The sequence below is a fragment of the Falco biarmicus genome, chromosome 1 (genome assembly GCF_023638135.1).
Source record: "Falco biarmicus isolate bFalBia1 chromosome 1, bFalBia1.pri, whole genome shotgun sequence".
Taxonomy (NCBI): Eukaryota; Metazoa; Chordata; class Aves; order Falconiformes; family Falconidae; genus Falco; species Falco biarmicus.
In genome coordinates this window covers 79,018,705-79,041,934 of record NC_079288.1, presented here as the reverse complement: position 1 = coordinate 79,041,934, position 23,230 = coordinate 79,018,705, and the positions used below count along the sequence as shown (strand labels likewise).

At 42.4% G+C, this 23,230-nt stretch overlaps 1 protein-coding gene across 1 annotated transcript in view; it reads left to right on the top strand.

Annotated features, from left to right (window-relative positions):
* Positions 1-3,373: 3,373 nt before the first annotated feature.
* MSANTD1 (Myb/SANT DNA binding domain containing 1) overlaps positions 3,374-23,230 on the top strand; it is a 34,625-nt gene continuing 14,768 nt past the window's right edge. Inside the window, 3 exon segments of the mRNA XM_056326860.1 lie at positions 3,374-3,448; positions 3,450-3,639; positions 16,048-16,312. Coding sequence (XP_056182835.1) covers positions 3,374-3,448; positions 3,450-3,639; positions 16,048-16,312 — 530 coding nt within the window.

Here is a 23,230-nt window from a genome sequence, read left to right as displayed (position 1 = left end):
GGCAGTCATTCTCAAACAGGCAGAGGGTATGCCTCGTTCAAGTTGAGCATATTTAGAGAGGGTCCTAGTTATAAAAACATAAATCTGACCCTCATTTAGGGCTGGTAAGAGTGCACTGTGTATTGGCATGTGGTGTAATTAATTTTTGGATATTTATTTAAACAATGTCCTAGTGCAAGGAGGATTGGCCAGCATTGTTCTCCAAATGAAAAAAGCGATGTTAAACTTCGTGATGGTTCTATGCCATTGCAAGTGCTGAAAAAGCAGTTGTAGCAAGTCGGTGGAGACACAACTGTACAGTATTTCTTCTATAGCCAACAGGTGCTTGGCTGGAAGGACCATATGCTGTGTTATCATCCTTATGTTCAGACTTATAAAAATGTAGGCTCCTTTCTTCTTTTTTTTTCTTAGAATAAAAAAAAAATTAAGGAATTTAATCTCTGCACAGCTGTGTCCTTTTTCCTAACACAAGCCTCCCAAACGCTTTCTGATGCTCTAGATACAGGATATCAAATTCCACCAGCAGTTTTTTTCAGAGCTGTTGGGGTTGTACTCCGCGGCAGAGATCTTTAAATCACCACCTTGTTAAGGGGAGTGGGAAATTCTGTCTAAAGAAACAGCAGTGTAGAATGAAGCAGAATTTTAGCTCTCATTTTCTTATTTTGTGGGAAGTGGTTTAGGGGCCCTTTCTGTTTGCTTTTAATGCTGTTGGATAAACTAATGACTGTCGCTGAGATGAGTCTGAAATCTAAATCAAAATTTTGTGTCAGACTTTATTTCTAAATGGACCTGAAACAAATTCTGGAGCTCTTGCACACATCTGCCTACAAAATTATCTTCCCAGATGACTAAAATGAATTGCAGCTATTCCCACTTACTCAGCCTACTCATCTATCCCTGTTTAGAGGGATACCTCCTCTAAATAGCTCCTGTTTTGTCAAAAAGTACCACTTTTCTATCGCATACCTCCTATTTTTATGGTTAGTATATCTCAGTGAGATTAAAATGCGTTTATTTTCTCAAAAGACTTATTTGCAACTTCCAAATAGCGCTACCTGTCTTTCCACTTCTTTCAAATGCATATTTAAAGAATTGGAAGAAACAACAAATTTGAAGAAAATCAGGCTCGAAGTATTTAAAAAACACATGTACGGACTTGTTCTTTAATTACATACTCTAACAATTAAACACAGAGCTAGCTGTTACTTTATTGCATTGGTTTGTGATAAAAACACACTGGCTAACAGCTACTTTAAAAATTCTTTTAAGGAATGCCTTTGGTTAATTTTTTGCAGCTCAACTGTTTTAGTTTGAGGATGAAGAAGGTGCAGGAAGCTAACTGGGCACACCAGAATTAGTAGAACTACAGAAACTTTCTGTAGCCTGTTGCACTACAGAGAGTTGTACCATCTGCTTAACAGTCAAGAGCCTAGATTATTTTTAACCTCAGCTTAAACAAACACTTAAAAATTCAAGGTAAAAGCACTTTGGTGACAATAAAAGAGATTTGAGTTTTACATTTTAATCCTTAAGTGAGGTTAGGACTTTAAGTAGTGGGAACCGATATCTCTCTGAAGATCTCAAGAGGGCTTGTTTGCAGGGTCTTGTTCCCTCCCTGATACGTGTCCCAATACTTGCTTAGGCTGTTGGGTACCCTTTTCCCACCCGTGTCCCCATGCCAGCTCGCACGCTGCATCCCGCAAGCGGCTCCCACACTCTGCAAGCTCCAGACCCGGCCAGGTGAGTCAAACCTGCCTCTGTTGCTGGGGCCTCAGCTCACAGCCGTGCGCTCGCTGCTTAAGACACAAATGATTGGTGTGGTGGTTTTCATGTAATAGCTTAATGGTTATAATATTCATCTCAGAAGTGGTTGAACTTGGGTTTGGGTTCTCCCAAGGGATATTCAAATCCACCTGTCCCTTCCCAGGCTGTAGGCAACCTCTCAGCCCTTCCTATTGAAGTTGTGCCATGGTGCAGAGAAGGAGTTGCAGAGCCAGGGAGGAGAAGCAAGTGAGAGCCTGACTGTGGCCTACTGGTTGGGACCTCCCCTGGAGGGAGGTGGGGAGCAGGTATCTGGCAGCATTCCCAAGGCTGCTTACTACATGCTTTGCATTAAAACATCACTGGATAAAAATCAAAACCGGCCCTGGAGGCAGAGTCCAAATCCAGCACCTCTCTCCACAGGGAGAGGCTGCAACCACCTTGCCCGGGCGTCGGGTGCTATTTTCATGCCACCCCAACCACACCTTCTTCCTCCAGCCACATCTTTAAATGAAAATCAGAGCAGCTGCTCCCCCGTACCGATGCCAGAGCTGCGCTGAGGAGGAGCGTTAGTCCTGCTCACAATTCCCGGTCCCGAGTGGGCTTTCGCGGGCTGAAGTGCTCAGAGGTTGGGCTTGGCCAAAATAGTTGGATCTCGGCATGGAGGAAGAAAAACTTGAGGTACCCAAATACCTTCTTTTGTTGGAAAAAATGGGTTCCTGTGGACTTTTAGGTTCCTAATCAGTTGTTTTCTCGGAGGAGGGGAGAAGTCATGGCTAATTTAGCTCTGTCTCTTATACCCTGAAATAATTTCCCATTGTGATACTATTTAGGTGCCTCTGGTGGCTTTGAGGGCCTTGCCTTAAGTAAATTGAGAGCGTGTTTCATTTTGAGATGTGACTGAAGGATGTGCAAGGTTGGCTTCAGCTCTGGAGTGTCATTTCTCTTTTGAAAATTACTTCAGTTTCACAGTCATTTAGAAGCTTTTGAAATTCTCTGTCGTGCTGTCTCTGGCTTCTCCTTGTGCTAAAGAGAGATAACAATACCTTCAGGACCCACCATATTTTAAAAAAGATTTGTGATCCTCTGAAGGACAGCACACTGAGCCTTGAGCATTAACTCGATAATGGAAGAGTTTGGCAGATGAGGGAAAAGTGGGGGGAAAATTATGTCTGCTGGTGGCCTGGGTGAGGCTGGGATGCCTTTTAACGAAATGCCTTTTTCTGGCAGTGGTAAGATGTGTAGATGAGGATGTTTGTCGTATTCTTTTGGCTTAAAGTGAGTAGTTTTCAGCACACAAGGATGAGGTTGTTGGAGGCTAATGGGCTGATTCAAGTCATATGTGATGGGACTGTTACAGCATGGGGGATCTATTTGTCTGTGCTGTTTGAAGGGCTAGAGTTTCCAAAATAAACCAAACGCTCCTCCTCGACCTTTACAAGATAACCTTGGTTAAGCACGGCTGACCTTCTTTCTCAATTGCTACGAAATGTTTCCTGGCTCCTCTCCCTGCACAGTGCCTTGTTCTGCCAAACTCTTTCTCCCCCAGACACGAAGTTCTGCTCCGGGTCGGTGATCTGCTCTGAGGACTCCTGTGTTGACTTCAAGGCTCATGGAGGATCTTCTGTTCCTGGGACAGCAGGTACTGAAGGTTTCCTTCCACACCATAAAACCTCGAAAGCTATTAAAGTGTGGGTTTGTGTCCTGAGCCTGTGCTTTCCTTCTGCTCCACCTCTGAAAAGCTGGGCAAGGGAATGGGGCCGAGTGTTTCAGGGCTGCAGTTTCTGAGTGTGGAGAAGTTGCTATGTTGTCACCTTTTCAGCTGGAGGAAGTCAGGTCGTTTGCTGTTTCAGTCCCTTGTAAGGAATCACTTCACAGGTTCGTACCTTGTGGACAGAGAAGTCCATGTTATAATACCACTTTCTGTGCTTTTACTGTGGTTTTTACAGGGTTTAACTGATTGGTATTTTGTCCTTGAACCCATTTGCTTTCTTCTGATGCACTGGCTCTGAGGTTGCTGTGTTACTGCACCATTTCAGAGATGTTAGCCAGTAGACTGGGAAGGGTGTATTTAAAAATCTGTTGACTTTTAAAACATTTCTTTATGGTTTTGAGAGTCCAACAACTTTTTTGTCTCATGGAGGACATGCTTTCGTAAAGTCCCATATTGGGCTGGCAGTTGGTCTCATCCTTTCCCCAAGCTCTTAGATGCAGAATTATCTGATGAGAATATTGCTTAAAGACAGACAAAATAATCTCTCTTTTTGGTCAGTCTTACACAAAACTACAGCATACAGAAAAACAACTTGTGGCATCCAAGCATGTTTTTGACTTTTAGCAGTCTTGGATTTATCCTGAGACAGTGCAGAGTCTGTAGGGACATGTGATGCATTTCTCAATTTTTGGAGGGAAAACACAATGCTCTTCCACTTCTGAGGATTAATCTGCATGTAGAGAGCTTTCCCTGGGCTCTGCAGTAAGGCGGTGGCCCAGTCTTCCTTCAGCTGTCCCTTCCTCTCCTCTTCCGCGACTTACACTGGAGTAGTTGCCATTAGAAATCAACCAGGTAAAATAATGTGCGCGTGTGTGTATATAAATGAATTTTTAAAAGCATGTGCATATGTCTGTATATTTTTTTTGTCTGTAAATAAGCAGTGGTATAGATGTTGGCTCTCTGACAATAATTAACACAGTCAAACGTAAATGAAAACCTTTTTCACAAGATTTACTGTTTTACTGTGGTTTCATACAGAATTGAGCATTTGGGAATGAAAGAGAGAGTTGTTTTTTGACCATTTCTGAGTGCACTGCAATCATATCATGTTAATCTAAAACAAAGCTGATCATGCTTTCCTCATATTGTAGCATGTCAAAAGTAATGGGAAGCATCAAAATTGTCTTAAAAGTGAGAGTGAATCCAGAAACTTTGACTGATAAGTCACACCACCTGTAATATTTTAAATGCATAGATGGGAATTTGCATGTGATGCCTGCCTGCAGGAGTTCTCATTTGTAAGATCAAAACGACATAGGGAGGCAGAGTAGACTAGAGCATAATAATGTTTCTAAAACGTTTACAGTAATGACATGTATAAAGTACCTCCCAAAATATTCCCAATAGTTGTAGTAACCAGCGGTCAGGATTCTCTTCTGCCTTCACAGCAGAAAAAACCTGAAAATGTGTATTTCTGTCAAAGCAAACGCTAGTAAGGATATATCTAATCCTGCCTTTGGGACCATGAATCTTACTAGACCTAAGTGTCTGGTTCAGACATTCCAGGGGGTGGTTTCTGTTGCTTCAAAACCTTTCTGGACCTTTCTTTCAGCTTTCATCTCTGGTTAAATGATTCCTTAACCCTGCAAGGCACTGCAGAAAAAGCAGGTTAATTTTTTCATCTGGGGGTCTGCCATGACCCAGCATTACGGCTTTTACCCAGAGGCTGGTGGAAGTCTGGATGTCAGTTGTCGTTATCTGATAGCCATGTACAATACCCAGAGAGGCACTGTGCGGACCAGAGGTCAGCGGTGGAGCTGCGGAGCGGTCGATGAAAGAACTTGGTTGTTGTGGAAGCAGGTTAAAGCAGGTATCGACACGCATTACGGTAGCTGGGTTTTGGCTGAGTGCCATGGTATTCTCCAGATTTCAGGAGGCAGAGAAGATCAGAGTGTTCGTTCATCAGGAGTATTTCATGTAATGTCAAACAGCTCTTGTCAGACTTGCTCCTTTGTTTTCAGAAAGGCAGGGTAATATTTTGGGAAATGTTTACTGTTGTGCTTTTTGCTAGACTGGCTTTAAGAAATGGATAGAGGTTTGTCTTGTCCCATTTATTGAGTATGTCCCAAGTCCTTATTTCCCAGATTGCTGTTGGGTTGTCCAGCCCCAACAGCTCATGTGTTCAGTGGTCCTGCCAGATCACCACTTCACTGAAGTTCTCCATAATGTATTCACACAAAGTGATAAAACACTCCGTAAGAGGCCTCAAGGAATGATTAGTTTAATCTTCAATTAGTTCCCGCTGAGACTTGATGAGAAATCATTTGAAAAGGTGTGCATGAGCTTTAATATAATCTGCCTGTCCAGTTGTCACGAAGCATAGTGTGCAGAGAGGAAAGATGTTGCAAATGGAGAAAACCATGACATTAGCACTGACTGTTTTAGACTACTGCCTGTGATGCATTTCTGGTCTGCTTGGGTGGTTTCAGCCACTGGGATCTTGGTATGGGGGCATTAAAGATACCATGGGGGAAGAGTCAGTGCAAACAGCATGTTCAAGTGTGCGAGCCATCACTCTTGGGTTAAAGATGCAGTATGTTAGCAGAGAAGAGTATTTTCATTTATATGGCCAGTGAGATGCTGACGAGCAGCAGTCATACTTGTTCTGCCCTTGGTTGCGAAGGCTTGTGGACCAGGCCGTTGAGATCTTTTTAAGTCCACAGCAAAATAGGAGCTAAAGCCAGTCCAAGTAGTTTTTCCAATACCCTTTTACAGTAAGGTGAGTGAGGCAGGGGGAGGACTGGCTTCCTTAGCCCTTTGGAGTTGGCCGATTGCCTCTAGTAAACAGTTGCACAAGAGCACCTTCCTCTGGAAACGCACTGTTGCTTTCTGTTTGCACAACAAATGAAAAACACCGGCCACTTTTATTGAAGAGAATGAGATACCATGTTGTGAACCAGCTTGGGTTTTGTAAACTGTTTAGTCTTGTTTCTCAGCCATCAGATGGTGGTTCCTTGTCGCTTTGTTTAGAAGGTCTCTGGTCCTACAGTCATTAAAGCTGTTTTACATAGCCAAAAAACCCCAGCCTTCTGAGCAACTGAAGATTTGTTAAGAACATGGGGATCCAAAAGTGCTCCTTCTGGCTATGCAGAAATCTGTCAATTGAATGTTTAGGGATGACAGAAAATCAGAATTTCCTAATGCCATTCACATCTGCCATGGGGTCCCTTTGGACAACTTGTCTGCATTTGTATATTCTCACTGGAGATGCCATGTTGAATGAAAAGCACCTGGAAGGATGTTAAAATCACTGCTGGTATTGGACAGCTGGTGTTGGACGTGGAAAAGTTTGCATCCAGAAGAGGTTTGCAGGTGTGCATGAGTTCAGGAGAACTTATAAAAGGAGGCAGATGGACTTCCTCACGCTGGCCAGAATGCTCCTGTGTGCGATGGCTAGAAAATATTTCTTTGATCTGTGGGCTGATAGATTTGCTGGCAGCATTTTGCTGACACCGAGAGAGGAAGCAAATACACAGTCCTAGGTTTAGTGATAGCTGAAACGGTAGAAGCTAATGTCCAGACTGGAGGAGCATGCTAAGGCTGCAACGTAAACTGAACCCTGGTGGCTGGAGAGTGGCTGGAGCAAAGCTGCCTCTGATAAACAGCAGAGAGCACGGAGAGGAAAAAAAACAGCTGGAAGAAGCCAGGAGTCAATGGGGAACATGGAAGCAATTGCAGCACAGCCTTGTGGTGAAGGCAGTGATGGAAGACGTGGCATCCCCCAGCAGAAGGCTGGCTGGAGGGACGCGCTTGGATGTGAGAGGGGGAGATGTCCCCTCCTGGCTGTCCCTGGGATGTCCAGGCTGTGCATGCTGTAAACCAGGAGGCATCACAACACCCCAAATAATGGCAAACCACTTTGTTGAAGGGGGCAGCGTTGCATGCATACCACAATAAACATTTCTGTGTTGGGATGGGTTGTCCTCCTGCCTATCACAAGCCGGGTGGGCTAACCCTTAAGTTCCTAATACTGTGCTTGTCTTGGAGCTGCAGCTCAGTGTCCTGGTAGCTGAAGAATTTGTGTGGATCATCTGTGCAGAGGCAGGAGTCATCCTTCTGGGGGAAGCGTTTGTAAACACAGACCGTGCAGGACTTCACGGGCCCGTCAGCAGCTCTGCGACAGGGTACTGAACTCCCCTGAAACGCTTTGAGCATGGCATTGGGAATGAAGACCAACCGTGACCTGCTGTGTGGTACTTCCACATGAGGACACAGAGATGCTGTGGGGTGGCTGGAATCGCTGGCAGCCTGTCCCAGAAATGGCAGCTACCTCTTGGACAGTCTCAACTTCTATTTAGGAACCAATTAAGCAGATCAGCGCTTTGGCTATCACAACGGTGCTGGTGAATTCAGTTCTACTTATCTTTTTGGCAGCTCTCAGATCAGGCAGTCTTTTACAAGTGTCGTCTGAACTTTATAAGTTGCAACACTTTTCTCGAATTTCCATTCCTGAGGCTGCCTCGCAATAATACCCAAAACACCATTTACATTTTAGTATGTAAATCTTTTATGAACTGAAAATCTCCTGTGCCCTAAATATTTTATCTGAAATATTTTTTTTTTTTTTTAAATCTTGTAAATTTTCCTCTGTGGGGCTGGAGAGCTGAGAAGACCCTTGCGAGGAGAAAAGGCTGCAGCCAGGGGTAGTCTGGGCTGTCCAAGCAGAAGGAGAGAAGGAGAGTTGGAGAAGCTTCTGCCTTTCTTGACTTGGCAGGCATCTTTGACTTTTTTTTTTTTAATGCTTTTTATTTTCAAAACCTGTGGCTGATTTAACTACAGAACAGCAGGACCTAATCCCACTGCCATCCCCCGCTGAGGCAAACCGGTGTGAGGTGTTGCTCAGCTCTCTCAGGGTATTTGCTGGGCTCTCCAGGAGCATGGCTGTGGGCAGAGGGCAGGGTACGGCAAGGGACCGAAGCCTCCCCACGTCCGTCGTGGCCTTGGCAAGGAGTCAAGGAGAGACAGCGTGGGGATGCAGACAGCTGCTAGGTGGATGCAGCAGGCTGCCAAGCTATAGCAAGCTCCTCACGGCTAGGCTGGGCTTCTGGCAGGGAATTGCCGGCAACTTGTGCTGCAGTTTCTCTGAGGTTGCTGGAAAAGGGCCCGTACCGCTCTCCTTTCTGGAAGAACAGCAAGCTAGAACCCATTTATTCAGTGCAGCTCTAATTCTTGCCACCACAACGGTGCAAAAACTTGCTTAGCTGGAGTCCTGCGCCATAGCCAAGCTCCCTGCACTTGGCTTACTCTCATCTGTTTGAATCTGGGGGCTGGCTTCTTGCTGATGGATCCTTGAATCGATAACCTCCTTCAAGCATTTATTTACGTATCACTACTTAGTATGCTGCTGTTTGCCTCTGATGTCATCCCTTGCTCTAATTCTTGCTGGTGCAGAAATGATGCCATGTGCAGCCACAGCAGTACTGCAGTCAAAAAAGCCGTCGTCATCATTTTTTGGTGACACGGCGTTTTTCTCCTGCCCTGCTGAGTCGTGGGAACATCGCCCAGCACAAGGCACAGGGCAGACTTCTACTCAAAAAGGATTATTTTTCTTCTTTTGTGATACATCTCAAATCCAAACTGGATTAAATCATAGTCTACGTCTAAAGCAAACTGTTTAGAACTGGTTCTCAGAGGAATTTACTTCTGAAATATTTGCATAGCGTCTTAGGAGCAGTTTTTAATGAATTAGACACTTTCCAGCACGTAGCTTGCTAAAATGTGCTAAAACCCAAACATGGGCAGGAGGACTTATTGACTAACCCCTGTAAGTAAGCAGGGCCAAAATAATTTCTTGCAAGTGGGATTTGGGAAACCATTCATGGGGAACTAAGTGGTTTTCACTGTAATCTGATTTGTTGCTTGCTTACCAGAAAAGGAGTATGCCTGATATGACGTACTGCATAGTTGTTCCATATGCTAAGGACCTGCAAGTTGTTTTTTTAAAGAGTAAGGAAATCTCAGGAATGCGCTGTTTGCTATAAATTGAACTGGGAGAATGTCACACGTAGAACTGATGGTTTTGCGCTCTATACCATATAACTAAATTTTTAAGAATACTGCCTTTTCTCTCCCTGTATGCCTGAAAATTTAGGAACATGTGCGGTTGAAAGTCCATCAAGTCTGGCATCCTGCCTCCATGTATTGTAAGTGCCAGGCACTTTGGGAGTGGTCACTTGTAACTTCTGGATATAAGGGATTACCACTGCCACCACTGCCCCCAGTATACTAAACTAGGGTCTGCAACAAGTTTGTGTCTCTGTTAAACTTAAAAAAATATAAATTAATTTAAAAAAAAAAACCTTAGGACTGTATTTTTTTAATCTAGTGACTACCAGTTTACTAGTCTATACCTGGTTCCTCCAAGCAGTGAATTCCTTGGGTTCCCTGCAGTCCCTGACCACCTTCTCCTTAAAGCCCCACGTAATTCCAGTTCTCCCCCTTATCTGTGCTGATGCTGCCTGGGCTGACCACAGAAACTGTGAAGCCCCATTTCCCAGCTTGTCTGCATTCACCTCACTGACTTTCACCATCCTTCTCTTTCTAACGGAATGTCTGTGCAAAGCTGGGTTCCATGGTTACTACTAAAATAGGCAAAGAAGATATTTTTGGTCAGAATCTGCCAGTTCAGCAAGATCAAAATGCTTTTGGGAAATGTTCTGATTACAGTGAAACTCAAAGAGGACATGGTCTAGCAAAATGGAATAAAAATCCTCCCCAGCTTCCTCCAGCTCGCCTGCACCTTTTCAGCCCACTGTGCTCCTGGGCTGCTCAGTGCCCTGCTCCACCATCAGGGAAACCTGCCCCACAGCCCTGTGGCAGGGCATTTGTGTGGAGACATATATTGTTGTTCTTTTTGTTCTAAGTGCTGACATACATACAAAAATCTTCTCTGCCCTCTATCAGCCAGGGTGCCTTCCCTTCAGCCAGCTTCCCCCAGAGCACCCATTTCTGTTGTCAGACTTTTTTGCAGGTATTATTTGTTTTAGATGCACCTAAAAGCTATTCAAACTATGCAATGGCCTTTGCTCAGTAATGTATTGCTGTCACTTGTCCATCCTGGTCTGTTCTGTTTATTTCCCTTGTGGCATGTCCCAGTTAAGTTGCAGACCCTCTGATGAAAGGGATGGTCCTTTTTTTAATATACCTTGAGACACCTGCTATACTTCCCCAGCCTGAACAGTTGTGATTTTCTTTCTGTCTTCGTAATAGGACCGCCTGCAGTTTGGATAGCTTTTTGCTTCCGTAAAGGAAGCTGTTTTATTGTTAAACTTCCCTCACAGGTATTAGGCCCAACTCTGCTGTCTGCAAGGTGCTTCCCTACCTTAGGGTGAGCGCCTGGTTTCCAGGAACCTCCTGAGTACAACAACTTCACTGGCACGGACCCTTGGTTTAATGGAGGAGAAAAGAAGGCAGCTTCTCCTCTGTGATTGCCTGTCGCTGCGTATCTCCTCTGGCCAAGCTTTGCAGAAGCAGTGGAAGAGTATTTCTTCTCTCGTTGCATTTATCCCTCTTTGCAAGTTGCAGTGTTCAGTGATCAAAGGCACTAAAAACATAATTTTCAGTAAGAATTTAGAAAGTGGGCATTTTAGCCCGGTGCATGCCAAAACGTGGGGCAGGAGACAGCCTCCCAACACATGCAAAGAGCTTTTTTGAGAATAATATCGCACTGCCTCATTTTTAAACAGCCACATACATGCTTTTATACCCTTTTAAGCAGAGTTATTAAGGTATGCCTGCACTGAAATAACCAGAGGATGAGCACATGCTCTGCAGCCACTACTCTATTTCAAGATTTGTTATTGCCCATGTGTATTAAGCTCCTGGTGGGCCAGGCTGGAGAGGCAGTGACAAGCCTGGGCTTTGGATGACCTTGCTTTCAAGAGCTTGCCCTAAACACAAAAGGGTGCGAGCAGCTTTGTTTTTTGAGTTATATGTAATTAAGACATTACAGGACCGTCCAGGATGGACCTATGTCTTTGAGGGGCGATGCATACTCCTGATGGCCCTCCGGTGGGAACCTCCTCCTCCCAGTATCACTGATCAAGTCACTCTGAAAGGGTGTTTGCTGCCAGTAGCTTTAGAACTGGGACCAAACTGACTGATCTCAAGACTTACCTGAACCAAAACTAATGTACTTCCGTTTCTGAAATCCAACTAGGCAGCGACCTGTGTGTTAGCACCTCTACAGGGAGCTGCCCGTTTGGGTTTCAGACCAAGAAGTACATATAGGAGAAGCTGCAGAAATTTCTTGCGTCCTAGTGGAATAAACTCTGGTTTGCCAAGAAGGCGCTGCCTGACTTCTACCACAATTGCCATCAGCAGGATCAGACACGCTCTTCTGTAATCACAGTTTAATGGCTTACAGTTTGTGGGTTGAACTCTGGTAACTGACTGACTAGAGCTGTTATCTCCCTGCAACTGCAAGGGAAAACACCTTTCCCTAAACCTTGGCTAAAGGAAGTTTTATTTGGCATGCATTAGCCCACACTTGCAAAGCTGAAGGCTGTATACACAGGCGGTTAAGCACAGATCACTTGAAGTATAGTCAAACAGGTATGTTAGGATTAACGGAGCTGTGTGAACTCTGTGACAGAAACGTCTCTAGGCGAACTTCATTAGACCCACATCTGCACGTTGGAAACCCTTCTACCCTCTTTGGGGTTTGTTATCTTTAGAGATCCCCGTGAAAGGTGAAACAGCTGTGAGAGCTATTATTCAAGCTGATATATAAAGGCTGCAAAAAAAGGTAGAGTGTTTAGGTAGGTGAGATGAACGGATTTGTGAGAGGATCATTAAATTCATGTTCCTGACTCAGCTCTTAGGAGCAGGTGTGCATTAAAAGGAAGGGCGTGAGCGAGATCCTCGAGGCCACTGAAGTCAGCGTTCATAAGGATGTCTTCTAGACTTGTCATTGTTGTCCCCATCAGAGGAAGGACTGGCGTGAGCAGGAGAGAACAGCTTTCTCCTACTAGAGAGAAGTCTTCTCCAAAGGTGTCCTCAGAAGCTCCATTATGTATTTCAGTGGTTTCCAAGAGAGGTAACATTTTATGGATGAGAACAGTTATAGCTTCAGTTGCTTGTGGGGTACTGGGTGCCAGGCTGGTCCTCAGTCTGGAGGAGGCTGATGCTGGAAGACTCTGCCGTCAGTAGAGATGTCAGAAGTGTGAGGGATATCAGAGCCAGGGGCATCGATGCCTGGGGCCTGGCAGACCGGCAGCTTGTTTGGCCAGCAATTATTCTGGGTTTGGTGACCAGCCAGTCTTTGAGGTAGATAATGAACCTTGACTGGCCTCTGGCTTGAGAGGAATGAGAAGCAGCCGAGTGCTAATGGGGCTTCTCCTCCATCCTGGGGAGGGACAGCTCTCTCGCTGCCGCTGGGCTGCTCTTCCCCTGAAGCTTTGCCGTGCTGTTTTAGCTGTTTTTCCTGACTCGGGGGCCAGGACAAGGGGTTAGTGACTCGCAGCGACTGCACAGATCTGCAGAACGTCAGCAGAGAGAGCAGCACAGCCTGGAGAAGTGGGTTTTTTCCTCCCCTGGCTCTGGGGAGGACTGCAGGCATTATTTAGGGGGTAAAAAAGCTTTCCTCGCTTTCAGCTCTGTGTAGGAGAACAGTCACTTTATCAACTGCTTGGCACGTGTGCTTCAGTGAGGCAGAGGAGGCCTGCCGAGTCTCCATAATTAATATCAACTACTTTCTCAAAGGAGGGGATAAAACCCGAGTCCTGGAAACTTAGATTCCCCTCTGGTGCCGAGGGGAGGGGAATAAGGGAGGTATTAGAAAGCATTTCTTTCATTTAACAGATGTTATATAGTACTATGTCACTATATCAATCTGTCAATTACGCTAATAGGAAACAGCATATAGAAAAGTTGAGAGATGCGAATTGTACAGGGAAACAACAGCCCCCCTTCTGCAAGATCCCGGGATTGGGGCTGGGGGCCGTGCATGGCCCCAGCAGACGGTGTGGAGCAGGAGGAGCAGCCACACATATGCCAGGCACATGTGGATGAAAAGGGGAAGGAATAGTCGTGGACCATCACAGGAAGAACTTGTTGCAGCTGGACAGGTTCTCTCCCACCCTGTCCTGTTGTCATGCTTGAAACCGGATTAAAAAAAAAAAATAAATCTTTAAAGCAGAGATCATACGTATCTTTGGGTTTTCTACAGTGTCTGTGTATCATGTCATAGGTTTCAGTGGTGTTAATCAGCATTTTCAGAACCAAGGTGGATTAAAGTCTGGAGGGGAAAAACAAACCTCTACTGGATGATTAAAGGTGCAAAGCAAGCTTGGCTTTGCAGTAGCATGCACTGGTCCCACGTCAGACTCGGCGCTGTAACAAGAGACCAGTGGTGTTTTCCTCTCAGACACTGCATTGCTTCCTTACATTTGTCCTGGAGATCCCCAGGCGCTGACTACAACTGCAGCCAGCCGAGTTTGGTATGGTTTTATTAACACAGCTTCATGGAGCCCAAGGTTAAGTGATGGGAGTTTCAAAACAAAACAATAAATTAATAAAATGAACGTGTCACCAGCTGATCCTTTTCTGACCACCATCTGTCCTCTGATCATGTGATGTCTCCCAGCTGGCCACCCAAGAGACAAACCATACAAGATCATCATCACAACATATGCTGCTATTTACACATTCTTAAAGGTAATAGTTGCTAGGCTGTCATATTAGTAGATAAAAGTAGTTATTTGGAAGCTAGGGGATTTTTTCTTTCTTTTATTTTTTTTTTTTTTAGGAAGCTCATGACTCAGCAGGTATATTTCTGACAGAGACACATTAAGGGTTGGATCAATGGAAGTTCCTATGTATAGCATATGTGCTTCTCCCCCCACCCCCTTGTTTTATGGTATTCTGTTGTGCCTTTTGCAATAAACAATAGAATAAATAAAATAGAAAGAAGGCAACACTACTACAAATTTCACTAGTGTACCTTTTAGGAACATTGTGTGTGCTCTTTGCCAACTCCAGGATGCAAACCAAGCTGTGCATTTTTAAACTATTGTTAAGATCAAGGATGTGGTTATGAGAGGACTTACAATGTATAGGATACTTACGCATTAAGGATTGAGGCACAGAACATTTCCTGGGGATTAACGACCGACTGGGTGAGCCTCTGTCCATTAACCCCTGCCTGTCATTAATCTTCAGGAAATGCCCTGCAGTGAGGTCGCTATTGCTGTTACATGCTGAAACAGAAAATAGTAAGAAGAACGGTCCGTGGTTTATTTATTTATATTTTACATAACCCAGTTATAATTGGGACTGTAGGAAATTAACATCTTTCTCTTTAGCACTGCTTGAATTAATGCAGTTCACGCATCTCGCTGTTTTGTGCAAGATTACTGTCAGATTGCACGAGTGTAAGCGGGGGCAGAATTTGGCCCACTGCTTGCGTTGCACAGTGTTTAATATGGTGAATAAGCAGTGCTACTCCGGTCTAACTGCTGGCAGAATTTAGCCCTACATAGAAACCAGCTCAAAATGCTTGTTTTACAGCAAAGCAATTTTTTCACAGTTCTAAGCATCTCGCAGCCTTTTTTTAACTCATTGAATAATCCTTTTAGGTTCCCCATAAAGCAGGTAAAATGCTTCTGCTGCAGTCCTAAGGCAGAACACAGGCTGCATAAATAGCATCTAAATTACTAGGAATACAAAATACACATTCAGTAATACATACCTACAAAGGCAAATTCATACTGACAGGACTGCAGTGTGTGCTTATCAGCAGCAAAACATCTCGAGAAAAAAAAAAAAGTGGCTTTACACTGAATTTGTATATACATTTCTCTCTCTATTTAAACACTTAAATGCTATTTTGTGCATGTTCTTCAACCCAGATGCAGGCTCCTGTTTAATGAGCCTGCCTGCTTAAACATTTATTAGCTTAGAGATGTACAGTTTTCATAAAGCTGGCTGAAGCTTTTTGCAGAATATCTTTTGCAAAAAAAAAAAAGAAAAAAAGCTTTTTTTTGTGTACATGGCCTCAGTCCTTGCAACCTCCTAGAGAGTCTGTCAAGGCTCAACTTAAAAGCTCGTTCAGGCGACCATGACCCCCTGCTAGCAGATTGTCTGCCTAAAAGGTAAGGGAAAGCTAAAAAAGAAGTAGAAACTTAAAAGTAGCTTCTCAAAGGCTGCATAGATCTTTTTTTTTGTTAAACCTAAAGTGTTTAAAAGCTTTAATATTGATGGCCTGTCAACTTTGTCCTGATTCTTTGGCTTTCAGTTAAAAGGTTTTTGTTGTTGTAGCTTATGCAGTTGCTCTGTTGCTATGGAAACGTGACATCAAAATGACGTTTCTCTGTTTAAAAGCTTTTAACTAAATTCCTGCCTGTCAGATGTAGGCCCCATTTTGTGCACTCAAGCTTCAAGCTGTTGCAAAAAGGTTTCATATGTTCTGTTGTCATTCAAATTCTTTTTCCACATATGCATGTCTTGCACTACAAAAAACCTAAACTAAAAACTCAATCTATATTAAGTGTCCTCTTTTAAAACCCTTTTAGGTCAGTCAGCAATGGCTGCAGCAGAAATTCCCAGTTACATTGTCTCTTCTCAGACTGAGAAACACAGGAGGGCCAGAAACTGGACTGATGCAGAAATGAGAGGTTTAATGCTGGTTTGGGAAGAATTTTTTGATGAGCTGAAACAAACTAAAAGGAATGCCAAAGTTTATGAGAAAATGGCTAACAAACTCTTTGAAATGACTGGAGAAATTCGCCACGGAGAGGAAATAAAGATAAAAATTACAAATATGACATTCCAGTACAGGTAAGCTTCAGTTAATTCTTTTTATTTTAAGAGATTTTAGCAGGGACAACACAGTGACTTTTGCCTTTCAGAAAGAAGTCTCCTAGAGGAAATCTGTCGATAAAAGATTAAAGATTGTTCGTATCGCTTTTAAAATTCTCTCTTGCCAGTGCTGTTACGTCATTGTTAATTTTTCCCCCCATTTCGTGTCAAACTCTGGGACAACTTTGTTTCTTTATAATTAGCTAGCGTTTTTATGGTGCAGAGGGACAGAAACGTATTTAGTGGGGAAAGAGATTTATTTTTATTTTTTTTTCTTCTTCTCTTTGCTGAGGGGACTGATTGTGTTAGCTTGGCAGCAATTCTTGCAGTGAAACTCCTGCAGTTTGAAGTGGCCGGTGAGGATCGGTATGGCGAGGCAAAGTTTAAAAAAAAAAAAACCAAACAAAAAAACAACAACCAGAAAAATGTTGGGGGTGGGGGGGTGGGGGGATGAAGCTCCTAGATTTCAGACTTGTGAGTTGAAGGGTTACACTTCACGGGGCCAAGAATAATTGAATGTCTTATTATTGAGTGACACACATTGCTATAATTATCAGCAGCAGCAGCAGCAGCGAAAGAACTATTATATCTGCAGAGAGAGAATCAATGTGCACTGTCAATACCGCTCCAAGGGAGTCGGGGGGAGGGCGGAGGTGTCTACAAGGGGATGATAAAGAACAGGCAGTGTCAGTCAGGAGGGGAAGTTGCCTTTCGAAAATGTGAGGCAGTTCGTGCATTTGTTGTTTGCAGGGAAAAAATAATTGTAACTTAGCAGAAATGTTTGCATAGCTTCCCCCCCTCCTTTTTTTTTTCTTTCTTTCTTTCTTTCTTTTTTTTTTTTTTTATTCTTATCTCTGTGAGGCACAGACTGCCTCGCACTGGAAGCCTGAGTGGTGATTTTAGCTATGTGCTTGTAATGCAAGGAAATCAAATATGTGACTCTTTTATTTAATCTCTCCTCAAAGCTTGTATTAATAATAAAAAAGGTTATTACAGCAGGCAACCATGTTAAAACTGCTCGCTGTTCTGTAAGGCACCCTTACTATATTTAATGCAGAGACCACTCATCAAATAGAAAACTAGGAAAATCCTGTGAACCCCTTAACTTTGAATGTCCTTCTACATTTGTATGATCCATAAGCATAATCTTTAATATCATTTCCCATAATATTAAACTCGATGTTTTCTATTGAGTGCTAATGTCTCCCAAATGTTTTACTAATGCTGCTGTAATCCTTACAATTTTCTTCACCCAGACTGCAGATGAGAAAGCTGGAAGTAAGATAAATTTTTGCCCAGCATCACCCAGCAATTCACACTCGGATGCAGATTTAGAAGTCGGGAGTTGTTAGCTACGAGGCCTTTGCTCAGCCTGCTAAATCTGCAGTCCTCCTGCTGAGGAATACATCTCATGGCACCGAGATTTTACAGGTGTCTAGCAGCACTGCACGATATTTAAGTGTCGTAATTGCCAAGTGGAATAGGTTATTTCTGTCAGCCTTTGTTCTAAATTTTCAGTGTTGTCATCAATCAGACCCTCTCAGTTATTCTAATTAATGTTTTTACGTGGAAGTTGCATCAGGGGAAGGGAAGAAATAAAATCGCTCACATACATGCACTCTGTGTGTGTGAACACGAAGCTTTTTTAAAAAATTCTGTTTCTGTGAACTTCTAAGATTGCTTCTGTTGCATGTTGTCACGCTGCTTTCCTATTTTGCAGTGCATTGCAGCTCCCTGCCTATTGATTGAGATGCTAATTTGGGAGAGTTAGAACACTGCCTTACACTGTCACGGTGCTGTTTCATTTTGTACTCTTGAATATGAAATGCATCTTTCTCATTGTTTGCTCTTGTCCAAAGCACGTCTGTGTGCTTTGCTTTCAAGGCGAGGTGGTAGAGAGAACAGGGACAAACAAAAGCTGTGATTTAGTTTCTAGTTTTCTGGGTACTTTTTGGTGGTGTGTGAGTATAGGAAACGTTGTGATGAAACTGTAAATGACGTGTGTTGCCACTGACTGATGGCTTTGCTGTGAGACAGCTGAGTTTTAATCCACATTTTGGTGCCTGCGGGATACTTGAGAAAGATGCTTTACCTCGCTGTATTTCTGGGCATCATTGCTGCACTGTCGCAGAAATGGAAAAAGAACATCCCAAGAGTGGGAAAATGCTCTATTTTGAGATAATATTATGTAATTATTACATAGGGTTAGTAAGTGTGACATGGGAGAACGTAGCACCAGTAGCAGGAATGGGGGGTGTTCTGCACCCACGTGGTTATTTCTTCCCACCACTTCAGGATCCTTTATTTTTTAGGAAACTGTTTACAGTGTTGCAAAGGTGCTATAATCTCTAGTCTTACTTTAGTAGTCAGAAATGAACTGGATTAGAATATTTGATCAGATCATACTACTGTTTAGCTGTGTGCCACCATTGCATAAAAGAAAATAACATTTCTGCCCTACAAATTGCTATACATATATATATATATATATATATATATATATATATATATATATATATATATGTTTGGGGTTTTTTTCTATAAAAGGAAAAGCAGTACTTGAGTATTTCTGCTAGTCCTTTTAATCAAGTTCAGTGTTAAAAGTATCAGTGGCATGTCTTATCTTGGGATGTCTCTTGAAACAGATATTGATGATCTGAAACATTTAAGGATCTAAAATAGAAAGCAATGCACACATTTATAATGGGGTTTTCCAGTTTGAGGATCCCATAGCATTTCAGGATGCAGTTCTATAAGTATTGCTTTGCTTATTTTGCTCAGTGAAAGCCATTACTCTGTGCAGAAGGAGCCACAAGTTAGACAAACATATACATAGGTAGGGGACGAGCGTTTCATAATCAGTAATTATTCCAGTTGCTGCAGCTAATGCAACTATGTGCATGCTTATGGTGGCACAGAACTCAGGACGGGCTCACAGCCCAAGTGTTCACCCTGCTTCTGGGTACGTTTGGATCCTACGTGGATTTTTGTGCTGCCAGAAAAGTTAGTTCAGGTGTAGTTCAGTGCACGTGAGCGTCTGTCACAAAAGCAGTTTCAGGGTGTTTGTTCAGGTGTTAAAATGCCATTATATACATCTATTTTATGTCATTATTTCCTCCTTGAATTCTTTTTTTTTATTTCTGACTGCCCTATATTTCAATGAGGTGACAAGAGAATGAGAAGATGTTTAGAAAACACAATTGGGCTGAGATGTGGAAAGCTTTCTTTATTAAGAGAAATGGAAAAGTTTGTGATTCACTTGGAAAGAAGGGAAAGAAATATAAAGGAATTCTAGAAGTGCATAAAAATATACAGTACTATTTTTCAGAATATAAAGCAGATCTTTCTTTTGCCGTAATACAAGAAGTTATTTATTGGAATTGTGAGGCAAGAAATGTAAAACTAGTTAAAGTCATATAAATTTGTATTACACCATAATAAGCATGTGGAACTCATTACCACTGGAAATCATTGACACCAAGAGAGCTGTAGGTTGTTTTAGTGCTATTATTATTTTTACTAAAGATTAGATTTATTAAATAAAAATACAGACATTGTTTGTCTTCAAATTAGATAGAGTTATAAAAGACAACGGCTTTCAGGATATTACCAGCTGTTGATGGAAAAGTAAGCAAGTGTCTTTATGGGCGAATGTGCCCCCAAAACCTGTCCATCCAAATGATTCTTGAAGTATTTAGCACTGACCTTTGTCAGAAGTGAGGCAGCAGGATGAAGGGTTGATCTGGGAGCAGCTCCTGTATTCCTCTGCATTGCTGTAGTCCAAGTGCATTTGGAAGAAACTGTTCAGGGAAAATTACACCATGACCTGAAGTAATTCTTACTGTAGTCTCAGTATATTAAAAGACCATTTCATCTGCTGTGGAAATTGGCTGGGTGGAAAATTCTGCACAGCACCATAGGTGAAAGGAAAAAATTTTTTGCAGGTGCATTTGAGTAAAACTGTGCTTTTAGGAATTGCTGTAGAATCTGAAATATCTGCTGTGGATAGATCAGCCCCCAGGTTTTTAATGTTCAATTTTAAAGACACCTGTGCAGTAAGCCGCGTGAACCTCCCTATTATATCCGTCTTGGAAGGAGGAAGGGCTGAGTCAAGCCTGCTGGAATTCGAAGTTAAGCTTTCTGACGTGCTGGTCATCAAAAGTTTTGCTGAGATTAGCATGCCAGCTCTTGCAGTTCAGCATCACTTAGAGTATGTGCTGAATTCTTTCTATTGTGTAGGCTACTTGGGGCATTCAGCACATATGAACCTGTAATTAGTCCTAAAAGAAAGCACTGTCCTGTCACTGCTAATACGCTGATTGTAATGTGTAATGCTGCACTGTATCTGTTGTTATAATATTTCCACTGACATAATACACACTGGCTTATGAAAAGGAAGCAGGGTTTGCAAAGCTTGCATGCACAGTGGTCCACAGTTTTGACTGATTCTCTCTGTGTTTAAAAATAAGAACTGTGTGAATGCAAATTTATTATTTTCAAAAACATTACCCTCCCCAAAGACTAGAAAACAGGATGCAGCTGTTGCTTTTTGATTTGAATCACAGTCAATTAATGTTAATGATTGGTAAATTTGAATCAGTCTCATGATTTGAATAAAAGATTAGTCTAATTTTTTATTTTCATGTGTACATGATAGCAATTAAACACTGTTACTTGTGTAATCCATTGCTATATTCTATGATATTAAGGAACTGGAATATTTGACCTCTGCTACAGCAAATGATAAAATATAAGTGCAGCTAAATTACAGCAGAAAGTTTAATTTGAATATTTTACTATCTTTCTCTTTAACTTCAATAATTTATAGCAGATACACAACTTTTTACTGTACTTTCATACATCTTTCTTTGCCTTACCATTGATTGGTTCATGAACAGTTGCTATTTATTATTTATTTTGAAAGCTTTTCTCAGAAACCCCAGGAGATGGATCTTGTATCCATTCCTTAAGGGAAGCAGTAATATCAAATACTGTAATAATAATAAAAAAGCAATAGTGTTTTGAGCACAGACTAAAAAGTCAGGTTACAGATTGCTTGCTTCTTACTGAAAAAAAATGATGATTTTTAAAAAAAACTTTAGAACATAATATTATAATAATTTTATTTTAGAAGGTGGATTAATAGGCACAGAGAATAAAGTCTGAAGAAAGGTCAAAGGCAGCACAAATTACTCAGCTGTTGTCTCAGTCCATTCAGTGGAGAGTTTTGGCAATAGGATCTCAAAGCTCATTACTTTATTCACTATTATTACTTCTCTGCAATAAGACAAGCAACCACCTTTCAGATTAACTGGGTTGACAATGTTTTTCATGCTTCAGATATCTGTCCACTGGAAACTCGACTCTGATCCCTGAGTTTTTGGAGGGAGTTCTCAGTTGCTTCTGCTCTCAGCTGGATTTTAATAGAGCCTCATGAAACACCAACAGGTTTAGGTAAACTCAGCGTGAATTTTGTTTGCAAGCTCTGCTGACTTTCTCACCCCATGTTCTTACCTAATTTTTCTGCCTGGCTTGCTCACGCAGGCAGTGATTTGCCTGGTTTCAAAGTGTTGAATGTTTGGCTCATCTTCCACTCTCATTTCCTGGACTATTGCATCCTAGCCTTACTATTGTCCTGTTTCTTTTTAATATCTTTGTTTTTCATAAAAAAAAAACCCAAAACAAACATATAAACAACTTTGGATTTTGGATGCAACTAAGACATGTGACGAGTTACAGTAATGACTGCCTGACAGCAGTAAGTTCATCTTTGCTTTAGATTTCAGTTCTGCCAAGGTTATCCTTGCCTTGATGCAGGCAGAAACTCTCAGATGTCTCACTGAATTTTCTGGACTTCTGGCAGTTGTAGAAAAAAACCAGTTAAAAATCAGTGAATCCCAAAACTGGATATTAATATTACAAAGTTAGCTATTTAGTTTGTTTTTAGCAGAAAGCTAAACCATCACCACTATTCCAGCAAATGTTTTCCCTGTTTACCTCCACCTGCAGTGTTCCTAATTCTTTTACAAAGGATTGACACTCCTTTCCCCCTTCTCATCTCTCCATCTGTTTCATCCTTTTTTCTTTGTGTACGAGCCAGACTCCATACAGGTAGATGGTCACTGCTGGTGCTGCTTTTGAACTAACATTCTCCTGCCTACCTCCTGGTAGTGATCCTTTTTAAATTATTTATTTATTTTCATTTTTATTTTAGTCCAGAGCTATGGTAAACAGTCAGAAGTGGAAGAATTAGTATCCTTTCAATGCATTCAGAGCCAGAGAAATACCTGGTTTTATATATATGCAACTCTACAGCTGTGTGGGCAGATAATAAACAACAGCTCTTCCTTCAAAATCATGACAGTTTTGTAAAAAACAGGCCTCTGGGTACACAGCTGAGCTCAAACATAAAAACAAAGGTACTGACCTACTTGGGCAAAATACCTACTCCTGCAGACTTTTCATAGAATCATAGAATGGTTTGGGTTGGCAGGGACCTTTAAAGGTCATCTAGTCCAACCCCCCTGCCATGGGCAGGGATACCTTCCACTAGACCAGGTTGCTCAAAGCCCCATCCAGCCTGGCCTTGAACACCTCCAGGGGTGTGGGGCATCCACGACTTCTCTGGGCAACCTTGTCCAGTGTCTTGCCACCCTCATCATAAAAAATGTCTTCCTTTTATTTAGTCTGAATCTACCCTCTTTTAGTTTAAAACCATTACCTCTTGTTCTATCACAACAGGCCCTGCTAAAAAGTCTGTCCCCATCTTTCTTATAAGCCCCTACGAAATGCTGGAAGGCCACTATAAGGTCTCCCTGCAGCCTTCTCTTCTTCAGGCTGAACAACCCCAACTCTCTCAGCCTTTCCTCACCGGAGAGGTGCTCCAGCCCTCCGATC